Below are 22,628 nucleotides of genomic sequence, written 5' to 3'. Positions count from 1 at the left end.
TAAATCTGCGTAACAAATCAACAAGGAAAAATTCTACTCTAATCCATACTTAGTTGGAGAGAAACCAGTACTTCTTGAGACAGATCAGAATGGAAAACTGAGAGGAAAACGGTAAGGGAACCACAGTACTCCAGGCCACGTGGTTAACAGGAGCAAAGGCCCAGAGAAAAGCCAGTGGGATGGAGATGGGGACTACCTCAGGCGGTGTCCCTTTACAAAGGCTAAGAGGTCTGCAAGGGAAGAGAAGTAGTAGATAAGGATGGAGGCAGATCATGGGAGGCCATGCAATCACTGAACTCTAGGAAATGTAGACTCCTACAAGCCAGAAGAAACCTCTGCTTAGCAGGGGAGGAGACATCCTCAGTGCTTTCTGCTCTGCACATTTGATCACAACACCTGGGTACATAACTGTGAGGCAGAGACTAGAGGCAGGAAACTGAATATGAGGCCTCCCTCACCATCATAAAAACGAAGAACAATGTGATGCTTAAACTTGCATTTGTCAAGTGGTCCCAAACCAGCCACTAGGAAGAGCCAGGAGGGCATCCGAAAGTGGAGAGGCTTCCAGGGGCAGCAGTTATTTGCATTTCCTCTGAGGTATGGGGCTGGGAAGGAAGGCTAGGTGAAGAATCCACATCTTCCGTTTTGAGATCAGACACGCCACAGAAATGTACAGAGAGACCAAAGAATTTCTCCGCTCTTAGAAGTGGATCCACCCACTCATGAAAAGATAAATGTAAAACTACCTTTGGACCAAAATGGACAAAACCTTCTCCTTCAGTCCTCCAAGCTCTGTGGAATTCAAATGGCCATGGAAGCCTTCATGGCCCAGGATATCTTGGACCACAATGAGGTGAGTATTATGGCTGTTCATCAGTAACAACTGTCACCAACAGCACTTTGACACTGCATCACCCAGATGAACAGATACAATCATACACAACAACGCACTGTTACTGGCACCACAGAGGCGTGGCTGCCACTGCAGATTCCAATATGGCCTCAGCCAGTGGTAAAGCATCCCTCTGGGTCATTGTAGACCAGGACTCTAATATCCTAGTCCTGAAAACACTTTATTCTTCAGGATTCATGCCTCAGTGTTAATCTCACAGGATATGCAAGATTCACAGATATACTGCAATGGGCTTGTTATTTGGGTTCATTCTGGTGTTTCCATCTAGAAGTCACTTGAGTTTTATTCTATAACGGTCTCCATTTGGCCTCAGGAAATAGGTTTTACATTTAAGTTCACTGTACAAATGCAAGACAGTAGGAAATTCATAATCCAAAAGCAAAAGGACTGACCATCATTTTTATTGAGTGGAATTTTCCTGAGTTAAATGAAGTCAGAGAAGACTCTTGTTATGATTCTTTGTTTCAGCTTAGTTGAAAATGATCAACCCAAATAAGCCACAGTCGCTATCGGCCCTATCGTCCTCTGTAGGACGAAACATGCTGTCTTATAATGATAATTAATAAGAAAGAACATCTGGGTTCGGCAGTGACTCACTTTTTCTAAAAGCTTCACAGTCGTAAAGGGGAAAACTATTCACCAGCTCATGCAGTCTCCAGGGTACAGGGTCCTGAGGACCCCACCCCACCATATATGACCTCCTGGCTACATGATCAACCGACCAGCTAATAGTTACTCCTTGCCCTTTCCTGAAAGCCTGAAAGATGCAGGCAGTATTACGGCAGGGCTTGACTTCTAAAACTTGGAAGACAAGTCACAAACACAAGTGAAAAAAGAAGTAACTATCAACGCTGACGTGAGCATGCCAGAGGACAAGTGGGAAGACAATAGGAGCTTTCAGAAGCCAGAGGAGGGTGGGACCAGTGTGGACTGGGAGGATCAAGGGAGGCTTCTCAGGAGATAAAGAATTTGCCTCACTTTGGGGATACAAAGGAACGGCTTGACCGAGTGCCAGGGACATGATGTAAGAAGCAGAATTCAGCTTGGTAAGCATGAGGGTCGTGGGGGAAAATAATGTTGGTTTTAAGTGGAACAGGAGAAGCTAAAACCAGGGATCCCCAGATCCAGCCCATAAGGGGTCAGTTCAAGGGCATGTGAGGGAATTTGCTGGTTCTAGATCCAGGGGGCGGTGGCTGGAGGTGGGAGTCAGTCTGGTCCTTGGCAGGTGGCGTTGACAGCTTCTGCACAAAGACAGTGAAGCTGCAGTGCTTGACTTGGAGCTCATAAGGAAAGAAAGAGCTGAACTTCAGACCTGCCCTCATCTGAATTCTCCCCTGATACCTCTAGGGCCAATCTGTCCCCTACTGTGCCTTTTAAAAACTGTGAGCCCAGGGCCTTCACACTAAACTACATCCCCAGCCCATTTTTATTTTGAGACAGGGTGGACTCAAACTTGCAATCCTCCTGCCTCAGCCTCCCAGAATGCCAGGATTACAGACATGCGTCACCATATCTGGCTCTTCTGGGCCTTCTGTTAGTTCATGCAGTCGTGCTCACCCTTCTCCAGGACTCTCAAAGGCAAGAACCAGGTCTTTATCTTTTTCCCTTTGTCCCAGCCCACTGCCCAGCCTTAGGGGGCTACATGAGAAATAAATGGATACAAGTTCTGAGCATCAGGCACAGAAACCAAAAGAGGGAGGGATTATAACAAGAAACAAGTAGTTAACCCTGTGTAGGAAAATGCTCAGTGACGGAGAGGGCATGTCCCGTCTATCTTGGAAAGAGGACTATGGACAGGAGGTACGTATGAAAAGTGATCACAGGCACTCAAGGAATGAGTGAGCATGCAGACACAAAGGGAAGTAAGATATTAAGATAAGGCACTATTCTTTTATAAAGAATGGTAAGGAATAGGACAGGTCCTTGGTTGATCCTGGGAGAGGGATCCTACTAGGACCTGGCTTCAAGTTTCTGGCATGGCAGGGTACAAGGCCCTTTATAAAATTTCTGCATCCATAAAAGATTCCCAGTATCAGCTGGACATATTAGACATGATGCCCAGTTTAAAAGACATCTTTCTATCCCTGAGTCTAAAGGATTCTCTAGGCACTCAGTGTCTCCCAAACTTCAGGCATTCATATCCCACTGTCACAATCTGCCCCATCACCATGCAAAAGCAGCACCGTGATTTATCCAGAAAGGTTTTTTTCTTGCGATACTGGGGATGAAATCTAGGGCCTCATGCATAAGCACTGTACTGCTGAACTATACCCCCAGCCTACTCAACAATGTTTTGAATTGATTTATAACCAATTTAAATTTAGTCCAGCCCGAAGTAATAATATCCATGAAATCATGGATCTGATGTGGTTATTTTTTTCTATTACACACTAAAATAAAACAGTCATCTCAATGTGTTCTAAAATTATCCTGCAGATCCTCAGTTGTAAACTCTTTGAGAAACGCTGTCTGAGGCTGTTAAAAAAGCATCATGTAACATCCACAAAATGGTTTTGAGGGTTCTTTTTGTAAGGCCAGAAAAGTGAATTTAAATTTTCTGCTGACCACACAGGCACAATGGCAGGAAAGTGGTTCCTGGGGTGTGTGTGTGTGTGTGTGTGTGCGCGCGCGTGTGTGTCAATCACTACTGGGAGGCTGGGAGGTTAAGTGGAGCAGTAAAGGGAAAAGGGTACAAAGCAGCCACCCTGAGGACACCTCTGCTAACTTGCTATTAACTTTCTATTCAACTAACAGTAAGAAGAAAAGAAAAAAGAGTTCACCCAATCTTTTAAAAATAAAAATTAAAAAATACAATCAGAATCAAGGGCAAAATCCTCCAGCATCATTTGGTTTGTGCAGCAAATAGGGAAAATCATACAAAACAGAGACCAGTTTACAAGGGAAAACATCACTTTCACCACGCTACCCTGATTTGAGATATAGTTCATAGAGTCACACTCCTGCCTTTAATTTTTGAGGCAGAATTTGTACCAACCTTAGCCCTCAGCAGCTACCATTCTCCACACAGAAGCAGTCTTGGAGAGGTCCTTTCCTCCCTCTTGCCCTTTTAGGCACAGCTGTTCCCAGAAAATAAGTGAGCAGGAAGCACAGAGGGGATACAGTGGGCATGGGAGGAGGATGGCACCAATGGGTCATGCCAGTGTAACGTCCTGGCAGTGGGACATGAAGGGAAGGCCCAAGGAGTTGTGATTTCCCATGTGCTCTGGGACACCAGAGAAGCAGGAAGGAAAATGGCAGCACACTGGGTAAAATAAAAGCTATCTGAAATGGAAAGTGGACTGAGTGACAAGTATCATGGTACCTACAGTGACTGTGAGAAGTATTACGTTCACAACCTTCCCCCCAGTGGTCAGAGTGCCTCGGTCAGCAGGAATTCCAGTGTTCTTCTGGTGTGTGCCACATTTACATAGATCCCACCTTCTTCAAGAATGAGGAAAAAGCTGGGTGAGTTAGCACTCACCTGTAATCTGGGAGTCAGAGGAAGGAGGGTCACAAGTTCAATTTAGCAAGACCCTTTCTCAAAATACAAGATAAAATGGCTCAATTCCCTGTAAGAAAGAGGGAGGGAGGGAGGAAGGAAGGAGAGGGAAGAGAGGGAGGGAGGAAGAAAGGAAAGGGAGAAGAGGGGTGGAAGGGGAGAAAAAAGGAGGGAGGGAGGTGAGACAGAAGAGGAATAAACACAGGGAGAGTGCAAGATGAGGAAACACCATTGGGAAGATTTAAAGGAAGAGCATATCTCAAAAAGTGATTCAGGAAATGTCAGGATGCAAGAAGTTGTGATATTTTTTGAAAGAGGAACAGAGTATCAGAATTTTAAAAAAATAATAATCATCATAACGGCCAGGGATTTAGCTCAGTGGCATTGCACCTGCCTTTCAAGTGCAAGATCCTGAGTTCCATCCCTGGTACTGCAAAAAAAAAAAAAAAAAAAAAAAAAAAAAAAAAAACAGCCAAAATAAAAAGGATGATTTACACAAGAAAATGCATGAGACAGCGACTATAGGAAAACTGCTTAAATCCAAGTTAATTTAAAAAAAAAAAAAAAACAGAACAGAACCAACAAGAGGAAAATAACGTGACAATGAAAAGCCAATACATAACAGTTATAACTGTAAATGTTAATGGCCTCAATTCACCAATCAAAAGAAACAGGCTGCTGGCCTGGGATTTAGCTCAGCAGTTCCACTGCCTGCCTTTGGAGTTCTGATCCCTGGTACCAAAAAAACAAAGAAATAGGCTGGCAGAATGGATTAAGAAGCAAAATCCAACAATAAGCTGTATACAAGAAATCCACTTAATTCACAAAGAAATTCACAGACTGAGAGTAAAAGGATGGAAAACAGTTCTCCATGCAACAGGAGCCTGGAAAAACGTGGAGGTAGCTATCTTATGTGCAGACAGAATAGATTTCAAACTAAAACTAATTAAGAGAGACAAAGAAGGCCACTACATCCTTGTAAAGGGAACAATCCAAAAGGAAGAAATAACAATCATAAATATATATGCCCCAAATACTAATGCCCCCAATTATATAAAACAAATATTAATGGATATGAAAAATGAAATAAGCACTAATACAATTATAGTGGGGAACCTCAGTACTCCACTGACACAAATAGATCATCTAGACAAAAATCAGCAATGGAATAACAGAATTAAACCAAGTCTTAGAACAAATGGACTTAGTAGATATCTACAGAGTATTCCACCCCCAGTGAATCAGAATATACATTATTTTCGGCTGCACAAGGGCCATTCTCCAACATAGACCACATACTAGCTCAGAGAATATGCTTTAGTAAATGCAAAGGAATTGAAGTTATCCCCTGCATATTATCAGACCATAGTGCAATTAAACTGAAGATCAGTAGCATAAGAAACCGCAAAAACTTCACAAACACATGGAAATTAAATAACACCCTGATGAACAACCACTGGGACAAATTAAAGAAAAAAATCAGACAGTTTCTACAATTAAATGATAATGCCAATACAACATACAGGAATCTATGGGACAGAATGAAAGCAGTTCTACAAGGGAAATTCATAGCAGTAAATACCCAAATAGGAAAACAGAGCAGAGCTCAATTAAACAACCTAATGCTTAACCTTAAACTCCTATATATATATATATAGAGAGAGAGAGAGAGAGAGAGAGAGAGAGAGAGAGAGAGAGAGAGAGAGAGAGCAAGACAAACCGAAAGCTCATACAAGGGAGGAAATTATAAAGATCAGAGCAGAAATTAATGCAATGAAGACTAAAAGAATGATACAAAAAAATAAATGAATCGAAGAGTTGGTTTTTCAAAAGAATAAATAAAATAGATAAACCCTTAGCCAACCTTATCAAAAAAAAAAAAAGGAAAGAAAAGGCTCAAATTCATGCAGTTAGGAATGAAAACTGTGAAGTCACAACAGATGAAATCTGAGAAAATCCAGAGGATCATCAATACCTACTTTGAAAACCTATACCCTAATAAAATGGAAAATATAGAAGAAATGGACAGATTCCTAGACACATATGAACTTCCAAAGTTGAACGAAGAAGATATAAAAACTCTAAACACCCCAATAACGTTCAGTGAAATTGAAAATGTAATTAAAACATTACCAACACAGAAAAGCCCAGGTCCTGATGACTTCACTGCTGAATTCTACAAGACATTTAGAGAAGAACTACTGACACTACACTTTAAACATTTCAATGAAATTGAAAGGGAAGCAATACTTCCAAATTCATTCCTGGAAGCAAGTGTTACTTTGATTCCAAAACCAGGGAAAGACCCAATCAAAAAAGAGAACTACAGGCCAATCTCCACAGTGAACAGATTAAAAAATTCTCAATAATAGCTTCTTGGCCTTTTGGCTAAGATCAAGGGCAAAAATCCTCAATGAGATACTGGCAAACAGAATACAAAGGGTCATTAAGAAGATCACACACCCTGACCAAGTCAGATTTATCCCAGGGATGCAAGGATGGTTCAACATACATAAATCAATAAATGTAATACACTATATAAACAGAATTAAGGAAGAAAATCATATGATTATCTCAAATAGATGCAGAAAGAGCATTCAATAAAATTCAACACACATTCATGATAAAACCCTACAGAAAATTGGAATAGATGGTATTTATTTCAACTTAATAAAGACTATCTATGAAAAACCAACAGCCAATATCACTCTAAATAGTTAAATACTAAAAACCTTCACACTAAAATCAGAAACAAGACAAGGATGTGTGCCACCACTCCTATTCAATACAGTTCTAGAAACATTAGCCACAGCAATTAGACAAGAGAAAGAAATAAAAGGAAAAAAATAGGAAAGGAAGAAGTTAAGCTGTCATTATTGCTGATGATAGGATACTCTACATAGAAGATCTAAAAACCTCTGCCAAAAGACTTCTAGAATTAATTGACAGATTCAGTAGAGTAGCAGGATACAAAGTCAACACTCAAAAATTAATAGCTTTCTTGTACACAAATAACAGACTCACTGAGAGAGAAATTAGGGAAACAATTCCTTTCACAATAACATCCCCCCCCAAAAAAAATCTAGGAATCAATCTAACAAAGGAGACCAAAGACCTCTACACTAAAAATTACAACACTCTGAAAAAAAGAGATAAAAGAGGATATAAGAAAATGGAAAGATATCCCTTGCTCCTGGGTAGGAACAAGTGAACATAGTGAAAATGGACATACTTCCACAACTTCTTTACAGATTCAATGAAATCTCTATTGAAATCCCAACCATGTATTTCACAGCACTTGAGAAAACAATCCAAAAATTCATTTGGAACCAGAACAGACCTAGAATAGAAAAAACCATTCTAGGCAACAGAGACAATGGCAGGGGGTATCACAATTCCTAAGTTGAAACTATACTACAAAGCCACTGTGATAAAAACAGCATGGCACTGGAAAAGAAACAGACCCAAGGATCAGTATAATAGATGAGAAGATGAAGAAACAATCCCAGACATACTCAGCTGCCTCATCCTTGACAAAGGAGCCAACCATCTTCACTGGAGGCAAGGAATTAAAGGGAGAGAGGGAAAAATAAATACAAGTTAGTGGCTAGAGAGAACTGCAAAAATAAAAAATAAAATTGGGGGTTGAGGGTGTAGCTCAGTGGTAAAGTACCTGCCTTGCATGCATTAAGTCCTGGATTTGATCCTCAGCACACCACAAAAGAAAAGAAATTAGTGATCATTAAAAGTTTCCCCAAATTGCAACAAATTGCAAAAATAAAAAAATCGAGGAGTCAATAGATATTTGAGAAGTCTTGCAAGAGGAAGACCAGAATAAACAGATTAAATCTGATAATCAATTGCAAAGATGTAAACAAAAAAAAACCATGCACATAAACAGGAAAAGGCAAAAGGTTACTAAGAAAAATCAGATATTCTTCAGACTTCTCCTCTACACTGTTTATGACTTGAAAGCTCTGTCCACTTGAATAAAAGCTCTGTGATTCAGATACATTGTTTTGCTAACTTCTATAGCTGAGCACTCACATCAGGACCTGGTATGGTCTTTGGGAAAGATCTAGAAGATAAGTCCCACTGATGTCATATTCATGCAAGTCATTCTTTTGACTACTGGTAAGTTATCAATAAATTTCTGTTGAATGATGTGGAACACTTAGGTTTAACAGAATGTTTCCTGATTCTAGAATCAAAAATAAAGCCAATAAATTACATTAAACCAATATATAGTTGTGTTGATATACATGTAAATGTTCACGCATGTACACAGTTTGTTTGATGATGAATCAAACTGAATTGGAAATAGGAATATTTCTCCTGGGATACACATACCCACCAAGATGTATTAATATTTCACATATGAAAGAAACAGGAAGGCTCTTTTAGGCATGCAAGAGAAGATATCCGCCCACTTAGCCCCAAGGCCCTGGGATAAATCAACATTAGCGAGGTGACAATAGGGAAGTAACAATATAAATGCCCCTGTGTGAGTCATTTCTTGCTCAGGGTAGACAAACTCCCAACTCAGGAATTGTATGAAATGTGTGCTGAGTAGTAGATCTCCCAGCTCACAGAGGTAAAGCTTAAGAGCTCTCCTATTTCATTTATCTACTTTTTTGCCTCCAACTATCCCTGAGCCAGCCTCTGTTTCTCTAGCTCCAGTCATGCAAGGCCAGTGTGGGAAGCCTCAGCCACAAGGGAGGAGCAGGCATAACTGACCTGTCACTGCCCTCCCTGCTCCAGGTGCACACCCACAATGGGGGATTATCCAGCTTTGGGTACTCGCTGCTGGAAGAATCAATAAAGCCTTTGTGTCTGGCCTCCACTCAAGCAGCACTGCTATGTAAAGCACCATAGCGGCCATTTTTCAAGGAATTTAATGACTTTCAACATGTTTAAAACTCATGTTGGGAGCTGAGCATGGTGGTCAGCTATAATCCCAGTACTCAGGAGGATGAGGCAGAGGGATTGAGGGGAATTCGAGCCGAATAGTGAAATCAAGGCCAGCCTGAACTACATAGTGGGCCTCTGACTCAAAAAAAGAAACAAAACAAAACAAAAAAAAGAAAGAAACAAAACTCATGCTGGAAAGACCAAGTCTTTTTCCCTCCTTTCCTTACATCAGTAAAGACTAACAAACCACCCAAATGGCCAATGGTGTTATCAAATCCTTTACCATCCTCCAAGAATTGTTCCTGCTTTGGACATCAACTATGCAGTGTGATCTCAACTATGGAAATAATGCTGTTGCCACTCCAAAATGGTAAGCAAAGACATAAAAATGTTAACAAAGGTTATCTTTGTGTCTTGGGATCCCTCTGTTTACTTTATGCTTATTTTATTATGCTTAAATTTTTTCCTTAAACATCTTTTAAATAATTATTTTTTCAATCAAGGAACACCCCTTCCAAAATGAGCATATAGAATTATAAATGAATATGATTCCAATTTTGTAGAAAAATATAGACAACCAGAAAAGGGAAGAAAAAATTCATTTTTTAAACTTCTGCTTTTCTGTATTCAAGTTTTCTATAATGTGCATATTAATTTTAATGAAGTTTAAATCTTTAACTTATTTTCTATTATGAGCTCATGCATGAATACAGCCTTATTAAAAATATTTAAATAATGCTCATAAAATCCTTCTAGACATATCCCAATTCGATCCGGGTTCACTGAACTATTTTTCAAATGATCAGAGATTTGGGTGGGTGTCCTAAAAAAGTAAGGACAAAATGAAAGACGATAAAGAACTTTCTCAACCAATGCAGGCACATACACACACGCACGCGTGTGTGCAAAGAGAAGGAAGGGACCTTGGATATTACTTGATCCCATCTTGCCATTTTACAGATGAGGAAAACGAGGTCCAGAGACAAAGACCATACTCCAAAGTCCCTCTAATTTCCACACAAAGTCCCCTCATACTTGCCCTTGAGCTGCCTAATTCTTTGTGTAAGTATCACCACCATGGCTAGAGGACAGTGCAGCAGAAGCAAAAGCCCCACTTGGGGCTACTCCTGGGCTGCCCTCAACACCACACTAAGAAAGGTAGTCCTCTCTGTCCAGCCCACTCTGCTCTCAATCATGAGCCATTTCCCATCTGTTTGTGGCCAGCAAGCCCTGTGAAGGGAGGAAGCCCAGGGAGGAAACATCTGTATCCACAGAGGAGTGAAGTCATAAACCCACTTGATTTTCCCTTTTGGCAAATCTTCTGCCTGTTTTTCTCCCTCATTCATTGAGATGCAAAGCTCCCTTCCAACAAGGGGATCTGGAAGACTCCAGAGGCTTCTGGATATGACAGGCTCCATTCTGTTATAGAGATTTCCAGCACAAGGTGTTTATGGAGTCCTGGAGTAAGAGTGGGGATAAAAACATTAGACTGAATCCCCATAAACCACTCTGCTACCCACAAGCATCTGTCTACAGAGGTACCTCGGGGTTCACTAACTTAATTTGTTCTACAGTTTTGGAAAAGATGGACACATCTGTGTTTGTGTGGGAAAGATGGCCACAGTCATGTTTGTCATCCGGTGCAGAGTTTGCAAACACAATTTTGTCAAATGCTTTTGTCTGTGAACCAAATTGTATTCAAACAAAAGCATTCACGAAAACAAAAGCATTCATGAACCGAGGTGGCACTGTATTTGCCCCCAAAGCCAGCTTCAGCCAGACACCGAAGAAATTCAATCTAGCTTCAAACTATGGCCTACCTGTTGACACCACGGAAGGTAACAGCTGACTGCTAGCGGGGAGTCTTGTTAACTGGTGAGCCAAGTCCCAGGTGGGGAAAAAGAGGTTGTTAAGGGTGTGGGTAGGAAAATACCAAGCAAAGCATTTCCACAGTGAAGAGCTCTGATCAGCACCCATGAGGGAAACAGTACCCTAGCAGACAGGTGGGGTAATGGGCAAATCCATTCAACTCTATGAACCTCATCTCTTTTTCTTTTTCGCACATAAAAATAGAAAATATACCACCTGCCTCCCAAAATGTTTATAAAACTTCAAAGGGCAGAAACATCAGCAGATATGTAATAGCTTCACACCACACAGTCCCATCCCCATGAAGTCACTGAATAATCTCTGAGGGAATCAGAATCCATCAGCTGAGGTCACTAAAGCTGGCTAACTCACACTGAACAGACTTTCCAACAATCTTGCAAAACTCTCCAGAATAACACAAGTTAACCTTTCTGACACAGACCAGGGTGGTCTTAGGAGCAAGAGGGAGGGATGTGAGTGACAGGGGTAGAACGCAGAGAATCATCAGAAGAAAAACCCATGGGGTAAGAAAATACCCAAGTCCACTGGGCTTATACTACTAGGAAAGCTGGTGGCCTGAAAGCAACTGAGACTGAGAAACAAAAACATCTTAACCAAGATCTGGAAACCGACTGGTGCAGGACATCAACAACCTTTCCAAAGGGGCCTGCACTGCCTTTCTGAAACTGTCTCATCAAGGGCAAAGAAACCCAAGAGAACACTCCCCTCACTTAATTAAACTCCTAAAAAAAGAGACAGGCTGAATAACAGGGAGAAAAAGAGGGCTAGATATCCTCAAAGTCAATTCCATTATCTTTTTGTCTCAGTCAAAATACTATTAATGTGGATCAGTAACGACATAAAATAGCTCACAGGAACTTCACAGAATCCCTGGGAGGGAAGCACTTATTTTCATTTTATCATCTGGCTAGTCTGAACCTGGATATTCTGTCTTAAAGGCTAGAGCCAATTCCTCTCCATCCTAGCGATGATCTCTCTCCCTTCCATCCTACCTGAGGTTCAGCAGGCATCTAGGAATTCTCTATCCAAAGGCAAGCACTCCAGGGAGGAAGTTGCTGAGGAAGTCACAACCAATTGAACCCCTAATTATCAATTTGACACCAGGGAAGGTAACAGCTGATTGCTAGCGGGGAGTCTTGTTAACTGGTGAGCCAAGTCCCAGGCGGGGAGAAAGAGGTTGTTAAGTGGGTGGGTAGGAAAATACCAAGATAAGCATTTCCACAGTAAAGGGCTCTGATCAGCACCCATGAGGGAAACAGTACCCTAGCAGACCGTCCACTGAACACCACACTTGGAGAAGCTGTGAGCAGATCTGTTTTTGAGCCAGCAGAATTCTGGAAGCCTGGGTCCAACTCACTAGCTGAGAAGGGGACAAACTTGTCTAGTGGCCAAGCTCTGCTCCTCTGGGCTGTCTCCTGGGAGAGAGCCTCTGCCATGATTCATCTTCTCCTCCCGCAGATGCTCTTGTCTGGGTGGCCTGCGGAGAGTGATCATCATCCCCATCTCTTCTGAGCTCTCCCAGCACAAGAACGGTGTCCTACTCTCCTCTGTCCCCACGCACAAGAAAATATACATAGGAAATCAGTGTCTAATAGATGCAGATGGAGTTCTTCCCAATCTGAACAGGACTTTTCAATTCACCTAGAAAGTGAGTTTCTTACTTCATGGAATTGCCTAGCAACCAAAGGTAAGGGTAGAGGAAGAGGAACCAGAAAAGAGCACGAGGCAGAGACCCAGCATTGCCCCGGTGTTGATCTATTTCACAGCAGGAGGGTACTCAGGTACTTAAAATCTACCAGAAGTGTTAGATAATTAAGCTACCAATGAATGAAATAGACCAAGGAAAAAGATTTCCAGTGGCTTGGTTAGGGTCTGAGAAATAAGCTTCCCAAGAGCTTAGGGCCCTCCAAGGAAGTATGTCCAGGAGAGATTTGCTTTCTTGGCTCATGTAATATTTATTAAAAATTAAAGCCATAGAGACAGGCAGAGATGTCCAGGTGATCACCTATGAAACAGCAATCTTAGTTACTGATGCTAGAAATGAACATATGATTAGCTCTTGCCTATATATTTTCGTGAACTGCTATAATATATCCATTCAAAGTCCCCTCGTTCCTGAGTGCCTGGTCATCTTTAATAAACCTGACCCACTTGATGTGATTTAGTTCCCTGGCCTTTGCTAGAGTCAAAGTGGCCCCATAGGAAGGTAGCCCAGTAACCACGTCTCCGGGCTTGTTCATAACAATGGTTAGAATGTGTAACCCATACCCATGCTGTCAGGCCTGGCCTCCTACTCATCAAAGCTCATGTGTTGAAAACTTGACTGTTGAAAACGAAACTATTTGAGGGGTGAGCTCTCTTGCTCCATTGCTTTTTTGCCTTTTCAGCTTCCACCACGGGATGCCCCCTCAAGAATGCCCTCACCAGTTGCTGGCACTGGGCTCGTGGACTTCCCTACTTCCAGAACCACAAGCCAAATACATTTCTTTTATTCATGAAGTACCTAGGTTCTGCTATTCTGTTATCGCAACAGAGTATGCATCCACACTGCATCTGTGGAATCCACAGTCAGTCGGTGGCTATCTAAACAGGGACGAGGAGCTGCTGAGGCTCCAAGAACAGGACATCTCCAGCCCTCTGATTTGTTTAGGACTTTGCCTGGAAGAGCATGGGGCACAACCCTGCACTCCTTGTCTTTGGCTAGGGATTCTTACCTCTCTTCCTTTTGGGGTCTAGAAAGGATGGAAAATGACAATAGCAGATGCTGGCATCCCATCCACACTCCAAAACTGTGGAACAATGGCTCCCAATCAGCAGCACGCAGCAGCAGGCTGGTAGAATCCGTGCTGCCAGGCCTAACTTCCTACTCTCTGAATCTTGAGATTCAGTATGGGTCTGGGTGTTGCCCCAAAATTTGCATTTCTAGCTAGTTCTCCAAGAGATGCAGCTGTTAAGGGTTCCTGTGGTTTGGAACCTCGGATTTCAAACAATAACAACAACAAAAAATCTATTCTGAATCTACCCAATGTTCTAGAAATGAAATTATTAGGAAACTGACAGTCACTTGCAAAAGTGACAGATTCTTTGATACTTTTTCTTCTTTTAGAAAGTGTGGCCCCCTTTCTTTCCTTCTTCCATGGAGAAAGCTACAGGGAATTTTTTTTTTTCTTTTACCTTTTCCCTCACCATGAGCAAAAGACCCCAAATGAAATGAAAACTTGGCAGCTGTTCCACTGTTGGCCTCAGGGCTGGTGGACAGCAGGGATGGGTGAAGACTGTGGCCAAGTGGGAAGCCACTATTCATTATTAGCATACAGTAGCATTGGTGTTGGAAGGACCAGAAGGCAGGCTTGGTGTTGACAGAACTTCTTATTTTTTGCAAGAGAAGCTAAAAATATGAATTTTTAATGTGAACTGGGCAGATTTTAAGATATTGGCAACCAGCTAAAAATTTTTAAATTGAAATTATGGGTAAAACAAAACAAGCAACAACAAAACTAAACAGTTCTGCCCTTACTCCTGTGCACCGTCCACCAGCATGGAAGCACTAGTTTTAACGACTGGGTATCTGCATATGCAGTCTTTGAAGAGGGGGTTCTCTAGTTTTAAAGAACTTCCCCAGAGTGAGCGCCAATCAGCACATCTACCTCACTGCGTCCATCCTTTTAGCTACAATTGCGTGGCTAGCTCCTCCCCACCCCGACTTGTGCTCCTCAGCCTGGGCCTAACCTCTCTAGGAAAGAAGCACAAGGGATGGTTTCTGGGCCTGAAGGGACCATGGGAAGTCTACCTGCTCAGCCTCTGGCAGAGTGGTACTGCATCAGCTGAGGAGAAGGTTCGGGAAGAGGAACTGTGTGAGGCAGCCAGAACAGCACGAGGCAGGTACTGCCAGCAGGGGAGACAGGGAAAGTGCTAGAAAAGGCAGCTGCAGTTGGGGCAGGGATATGGAACCGAGGGGCCAGGCCCAGCAGCTAGGGGAGGACAGGTGTAGGTCCCTGAGTTGACACAGTCCTTGTGGTGAGTAGAAATTCACGGAGAGAAAACCCAAGAAGCCAGGCACCAGACTACTGGGAACACAGGACCTGAGGGAAGGAGGACTCACGGGCGGGGGAGAGATCCAAACCTGTGAGGCTGAAGGCCACGTGTGCTGGGGCAGGGTGACGTGGTTGTTGCTATAGGAACCACAAGGGTCCACACTCTGCCCACAGGACGCTGTACCAGATAGACCGGGGCCCTCAGAGAAGGAAATGCTACTTCCCTCCTTCCCCACACCTCCTGCTTCCCACTTGGCCCACCTGTCCCTCTCCGTGCTTCCAAGACGGCTTCTCCAAGTGATGCTGACTCACCCCACACAAACTGTCCCTCTCCTGGAGGGCTTCCCTAGAAAGGGACTCAACAGCTATCTCCAGAGAGATTTCCAGCCCATTCAGCCAGCACTAGAGGCTAGTAGTTTCCAGACTATTTATTAACTTTTTTGAAAGTCTAACACTCATGGTAAAAAGCACATTTTATTTCTTGGCCTAGAATATACACATAACAACTCTGGCCCTTGCCATACGCAATGTGTTTCAACATTCTGTCTTCTGTGCTACTTGACCCTTGTGGCTTAGGACTTAGGGATCAAAAAAACACTGCTTTTCCAGGTAAAAATCTCTTTATAGAATCTCTTCCTGTACTATTTATTATCTCCGTCAAAAGGTCCTATAATAAATCCTTTCTCTATGCTCACCTAGGAGGGTGTATTCTTCCAGTTCCTATGTCTCCCTGAACCTGGGCACCATATATACCACTCACTGGCACTGAGATTACAATCACAAATTTTCTCTCATCAAGAACATGATCCCAGCTGGGGACTTAATTCAGTGGCAACACATTTGCCTTGCAAGCGCAAGGTCCTGAGTTTGACCTCTGGTACCCCCACAAAAAAACAAACAAACAAACAAACAAAACAGAACATGATCCCATAGGGCTGAGAATGTAGCTCAGTGGTAGAGGCACAAGGCCCTGGGCCCTGGGTTCGATTCCGTACTGAAGACAAAATAGAACAAAACAGAAGAAACAGTACATTGGTGTTAATCACCTGTAGTCCTGGATACTAAGGAAGCAGAGGCAAGAGGACTGCTTGAGCAAGACCTCATGGCCAGTCTGGGCAAGAATTTGTCTCAAATAAAACAGCAACAAAAAGAACGGGGTCCATATCTCTGGATGGGACACACTTAAAATATATGTGAAATGTTTGGTGTGATAGGACAGGACTCCAATGTGATATTCCAAGGAAAATATAATTGTACTAGAATTTGCACCATACCTGCAAGCCCAGTCTCAGGAGAACTCTGGTTTAGGCAACATCTTCTGATGCCACCCACTCCCAGCCTGTGGAGGACAGAGCTGTGGTCTGACATTTATGGGATACTCTTGATTTGCAAATCACACTGCCCTTCTCACATACTGCAGCCCAAACACTGTCCTCATCAGGTTCACAAAATGCAGTGACCCCGACTTACCACAATGCTGAGGGGAGTTACTGAGCACACATCAAGCTTCAGTAGGGAAATTAAGCTTTGGAAAAATGGACAAAATTAACACACAGGTACAAAGTGGCTGACCCCAAGTTTTCTAGATTCAAGCTCCCATTCTTTCTCCAGAAGGCTAATTGGCTTCCTGATCTCATTATATAATCTTGTGTTCATTACATTCCCCCAACTTACAACACCAGAGAGGAAAATCCCCTAGTATGCTTCCCTGTTTCAGCTCCTTTAACCCATGTGGTCCCCCACATGCTGCTGCATGTAACCCCACAGCAGAATGCACAAATGCACATGTGATGGACTCAGAAGAGCTGTGTGGACATCTTTTTTTCCCACTCCCCCATCTTGCTCTCTGGCTGGCTGTGTGACATTTGGCAAAACATAACTTCTCTGGACTCTCCCTATCTTGAAGCTTGTGGGAGCTATACCTGTTAATTCCCAACTGCCTTTCCAGTTTTCTCCTGAAAGTTCTACCACACCATTTGATCTACCAGGCCTGATCAAACCAGGAAGTTAAGAAAAAACAAAAGCAAGGAGAGCGGAAGATCCAAATCAGGAAACAAAGGTAAGCCCAAGGAAATCAGGAACAACTCACTGAGCCCATCTCAGACACCTCCTCTCCACAAGTGACTTTCTCTTCTTGGAGGGCCTTAGGTCACTGATGTGACCCAGACTCACTGAAGGCAAGAGGAGGGAAGGCAATGGAGGAGAAAGGAGAATCACCTGAGTCCCTCAAAAGCAGAGGCAAACCCTTACCCAGTGAGAGGCTGCCCAAGGAAGGCTCCTCTGTGTGCAGGAGTGTCCAGTCACCTCACACTCAGACTGCTCCAATTAGCTCCTAGCATCTGCATGGGAGATAACCAGCTGCACCCTCAGTCCCTACTCACCTCAGCCCCACAGTCCGTCCTCATGCAAATCTGACACGCTGGTCATTTTCTGCCAGTCTCCACACCCGTTGCTTCCTCGTGGCATTGGCTAATTCACTGTGCAAAGCAGCATTTATATATAGAAAGTTGCAACCACGCAGGTTAGCATTAAAATAGAGACTTGACGTTGCCGTGGTAACCAAACAAATTATATTCAAAATGAAAGAGAAGTATTCTGCAATTGGAAAAGCATGTCCACAGCCTTCCAGGACAGCTGGGCCCCTTCCCCCTGAGGGTGGGTGGGACAGCCTCCTTGGTCCTGATGAATCTCCTCCTCCCCGTGAAGTCATCTACTCTGGTTTCAGCCCTGGCCATTTCACCTAGCACCTGCTCCTTCCTAAAGCCACCTCTTGCCTAGGGTAGACCTGAGGTCAGAACACTTGTGTGATGACCCTGAGGAAGTCTATCAATTTGCAAAAGCACTATTCTTCAAGCACTAGTGCAATTATCAAGGATGGTTCTGGAAACAAAGGTGGCCTTCTGCCACTGCCTGCCTTAAGCAAAAAGTCAAGAGGCCACCAGTCAGCTGAGCAACATTACCAAACTACTTCACCTCTCTAAGCTTAAAGTTTAAAATAAGTAGGAAAGTGGGTAGGAGAAGCAGCCTAGTGCCTTCCACCTCTGTAATTCTAGGATCTGCATCCTTCCCATAGTTCTCCAAGTACTGCTGAAGCCCCTAGCGTGGCATAAAAGCTATTGGTTTCTAGATCCAGCACATGGTGCAACCCTCTGTCACTGTCACTCTGCACAGTCAACACCAAAATGCCCACAGCCTCCAAGTCAGAAGAATTCTAGTCTTCAAAGGAGACACTAAGAAGCTGGGGAAGCCGGGTGGGCACTGAAGAACCCTCCGAGCCTTTCTGGGACTCATTTATACATATATTGTAAAATCAGGTATGATCTAGAATGGGTCTAGTGAAAAAAATGTCAGTACTAAGTGTAGACAAGGAAGCACAGTAACTGGAATTCTCATTCATTGCTGGTAGGAACGCAGAATGATCCAGCCACTCTGGAGAGCAGTACGGCAATTTCCCATACGTTTACCATATGACCTAGCGATACCATCTACAAGAAAAGAGGGTCCTCGAAGGAGATAGTGAGACACCACCCAGACAGTGGGACACACCCAGATCCTCCTCTTTGTCTCTTTTTGGCAATGAGGTGAGCTGCTCCCCTCTCTCTTGTACTCCTCCCATGATGTGCTGCCTCGTTACAGGCCAAAAATCAACAGGTCCAACCAACAATGCCATGTGCTGCTGCAACCTCCAAAACTGTGAGCCAAGACAAACCTTTTCTTTCTGTAGTTGATGGTCTCACTCGGGTATGTTACAGTAGCAGAGGGCTGACTGATACCTCAGCTTTATTCATAGTAACCCAAAACTGAAAAAAACAAAATGATCAGGGAATGATTGGCAAGCTGTGAACATCTGTACAGTGGGATACAAATGACTAATAAAAAGGAACAAACCACTGGTACGTACAACCACTCAGATAGATCTATCTCAAAGGTACTACATATTGAGAAGCCAGTCTCAAAAGGTTAATACTGTTTGATTCCTTTTATACGGCATTCCCAAAAGACAAAATAGGGACAGGGAATGTACCAGGCGTTCAGGTAGGGGAGGGTGTGACTACAAAAAATAACATAAGGGATGTTTAGGGGGTGATAGAACTTCTGCATCCTGGCTTCGGGGGTGGCTACATCAATCTATGTATGTGTTAAAATTCACAGAAATGTATGCCCCAAAAAAGTCAGGTTTCTAGTATGACAACTGAAAAAGTAAAATAAACGGTACTTTTGCTTCTGGGAGGAAAATATCTCAGAAGGTGATACTCAGTTCAAACAAGGGGTACTCACACCTAAAAGTCCAGACCTAAGAACTAACTGCTATTAGTATTATTTTCTATCAAAAAGACCCTTTTCCTGTTCCAGATCAGTGTTGTCAAAGCATGGTCACTATTACCTGGGAATTTGTTAGAAAGTACAGACTTTGGTGCCAGACCTCCTGACTCAGGAACACTGGGGGTGGGTGCCTATGTTTGCACCTGCCTTCCAGGTGAGGGACGGGAATGCATACTGAAGTTGGGGGACTGTTGGCATTGATTTACAAGCTATAGCCAACTAGGCCACACCACCATGAAAGCTAGTCTGTGTTCCTTTGGTATCAAAACACCATGGAGACACACTAGATCTTTCCCATATCCTACTTGCTCACTGGCTCTTCCTTCTCTGCATCTCTCTGCTACACCCCCCATCACTGTCTTTAGTCTACTCCAGTCAAGGCAAGCTATTGCTCTGGAATAAGAAGTCAAATGCCACAGCTTCATCTGACAGTCCTGAGGCAGCAGGGGACACAGACACACCTGGAACTAAGAGTATCTGTGACTCAAGCTGAGGACCAGAGGGGAGACCTTGGCCATACAAAACAACCACAGATTCTGCAAGCTCCTCTCCCATCTGACCCAGCCTGGTCTCCTGAGCCAGGACCAAAACCAAATGCACAGGTCTACTTCCCTCTCTCACCTCCCCGGAGTAACAAATACAAACCTCATGGTTGCCCTGTAAACCCTACAAGAGCACAACTTCTTACCTCCTCCACAACAACAACTTCAAAGACACTATGCATGGTTGCTGGCTCCGAAGCCACCCAGAATGATGGAGTCCAAGGAAGAAATCAGAACCATATGGATTTCATATTCAGCAAAATAAACAGAATTACAGCATCAGGGACGGGCCTAAGAAACTGAGGGGCTGTACGTCTGGCCCAGAGCCTGGGCTTGGTAGCTCCCAGCACAAGCTGGGCTCCCCAGGCCTCTCCTCTCCACCCATGATTCCCACAAACAGTGCTGGTGGCACCCAGCCTGCTGTCAACCCCTCCTTGCTGAGGTCTCAGGGAGCAAACCTGCCGCAACTGACATTTTAGTGTTTTATTGAGTTTTTTATATTCTCTTTTATAGTGCAGTTGAAGACAGCTCAGCTTCTTTTCTAGTTTCATCCAAAGATGCACAAGCACCGACAGGAAGACTGCATGGTTAATGACAATGTGACAGCTCTAGGAGCCTCTGAGGGGAATGGGAGGTGTGGGCATTGGGGGAAGGGCAGCTGTGACATCCACCCTCTTCCCTGCCATGAGTTCCTTCCCCAGCGTGAGCCAAGCTGAGAGCGCCCACTCCTCCTCATTCTCAGTGCAGAACAGGAAACTCCCGTTTCTAGGGAAACAATACGGCGCTCTGCCTAGCCAGTGTTTCTGAACCAAGAGTGATTTTATCCTCTCTGCCTCCCCTCACCCCAATACCTTCGCAACCAAGGGGACATTTAGCAATGTTTGGAGACATTTACTAGTTGTCAAAATGGGCATGGGAGAGGCTAGGTGGCTGGCTTAGTTTCCTACAGCTGCTGGGACAAACTTAGTGGCTTACGAAAACATGTATTTATCCCCTGTGTTATGTAGTTCATAAATGGGTCTCTCTGGGCTAAAAATCAAGCTATTGGCAGGACTGCACTCTTGCTAGAGGCTCCAGGGAAGAGTCAGTTTCCTTGTCTTCTAAGGCTGTCCACATTCCTTGGCCTCAGGCCCCTTCCTGTATTCTTGAAGCCAACAACGACAGGTGAGGTCCTCTTTATCCTGCCACCTCTGGATTTCCCTCCACTCTCTCTCCCTTTTCTACTTATAAGGACTCTGGTGATTATATTGGGGCCATCTGACTAATGTAGAGTAATTTCTCCATCTCAAGGTTAGCTGATTTGCAGCCTTCATTCCATCTACAACCCTAATTCTCCTTCACATGTAACTCAAAACACAGGTTCCTAGGATCATGACATGGGCATCTTTTTGGTGGAGATGGGGCTTATCACAGGGGACTAGTGGTATCTAGTGAGGAAAGGTCAGGGAATCTGCTACCTGTCCTATAATGCACAGGCCACTCGTTGCGCAAGAATGATCCAGCCCTAAATGTCCATAAAGCCAAGGCTGAGAAGCCCTGCGATAGCCTAGCAGGTTGTCTTCTTCAGCTTCCAAGGCTGCCCATATTCTTGGCCTTAGGCCCCTTCCTCTATCCCTGAAGCCAACAATGACAGGTGAGGTCCTCTTTATCCTGCCACCTCTGGTTTTCCCTGCTCTATCTCTCCCTTTTCTATTTATAAGGACTCTGGTGATTATAGAGTCTTGATTGGTTCTTGAGTGAGCCTCACTCAAGTCCATTCTGCAGAGAAGTCATCATTATGACTTGCAGAAATCACGGAGAACCAACAATGAAGGACTGTTTACCATTCTGCTAAGAGAGGCACGCGGCTTTTTTTTTTTTTAACTTTTTATTTTTATTTATTTATTTATTATTTATTTTGGTACCAGGGATCGAACTCAGGCCCTAGTGCTTGTAAGGCAGGCGGTGGAACCATTGAGCTAAATCCCCGGCCCACCATTCTGCTAAGTATTTTAAAGTGGGTTCTATAGCTTGTCAGGACATCATCTGATCCTCTACTGACACAGAAATTCTAACACTTCAAAAATATATAAAATGTATCTTGCCTACAGGAGCCACATGGACACAATGGACATAGATCATTTAAATCTCTCTATGGGAATAACTTCAAATAACAGAGCTAATTCTTCCTTGCTGGGAGGTTGCTATTTGGTTTCCAAAATCCCTGAACTAGCTGGCTAGAGCCACTTGCACCCCTGTTCCTTCCCTTTCTTCTGTCCCCCAGTAGCGCTCAGCCGCCAGGAGCTAATGCTAATTCTTAAAGATCCTGTAGGTCCCAATCCCCTCCCCAAATGTCCTCTGGCCCCAGGATCCTGTGGGTAACTGGGAAGTCCTCCACTCTGTCTGTAAGGCTAAGATACTAGGCAGCCCAGGGAAGGGCAGGGGTGCTAAGAGGTATGTCATCCTGTGGAGACATCAAACGGGGATCCAGAAAGGACATTTTCCCCTAGAAATGTCAAGCCCTACCTTTGTCACAC

General features: G+C 43.7%; 1 protein-coding gene across 1 annotated transcript in view; it reads right to left on the bottom strand.

Moving 5' to 3' along the window:
- The window catches only part of Gas7 (growth arrest specific 7), a 117,756-nt gene extending 100,024 nt beyond the window's left edge, over positions 1-17,732 (bottom strand). The window contains exon 1 of the mRNA XM_010614977.2: positions 17,629-17,732. Coding sequence (XP_010613279.1) covers positions 17,629-17,652 — 24 coding nt within the window. The 5' untranslated portion in view covers positions 17,653-17,732. The remainder of the gene's footprint in view (positions 1-17,628) is intronic.
- Positions 17,733-22,628: the final 4,896 nt, after the last annotated feature.

Source organism: Fukomys damarensis, unplaced genomic scaffold (assembly GCF_012274545.1).
Source record: "Fukomys damarensis isolate Sample0158 unplaced genomic scaffold, DMR_v1.0_HiC HiC_scaffold_13, whole genome shotgun sequence".
NCBI classification, from domain to species: domain Eukaryota; kingdom Metazoa; phylum Chordata; class Mammalia; order Rodentia; family Bathyergidae; genus Fukomys; species Fukomys damarensis.
This window is presented reverse-complemented; position numbering and strand designations above follow the sequence as displayed.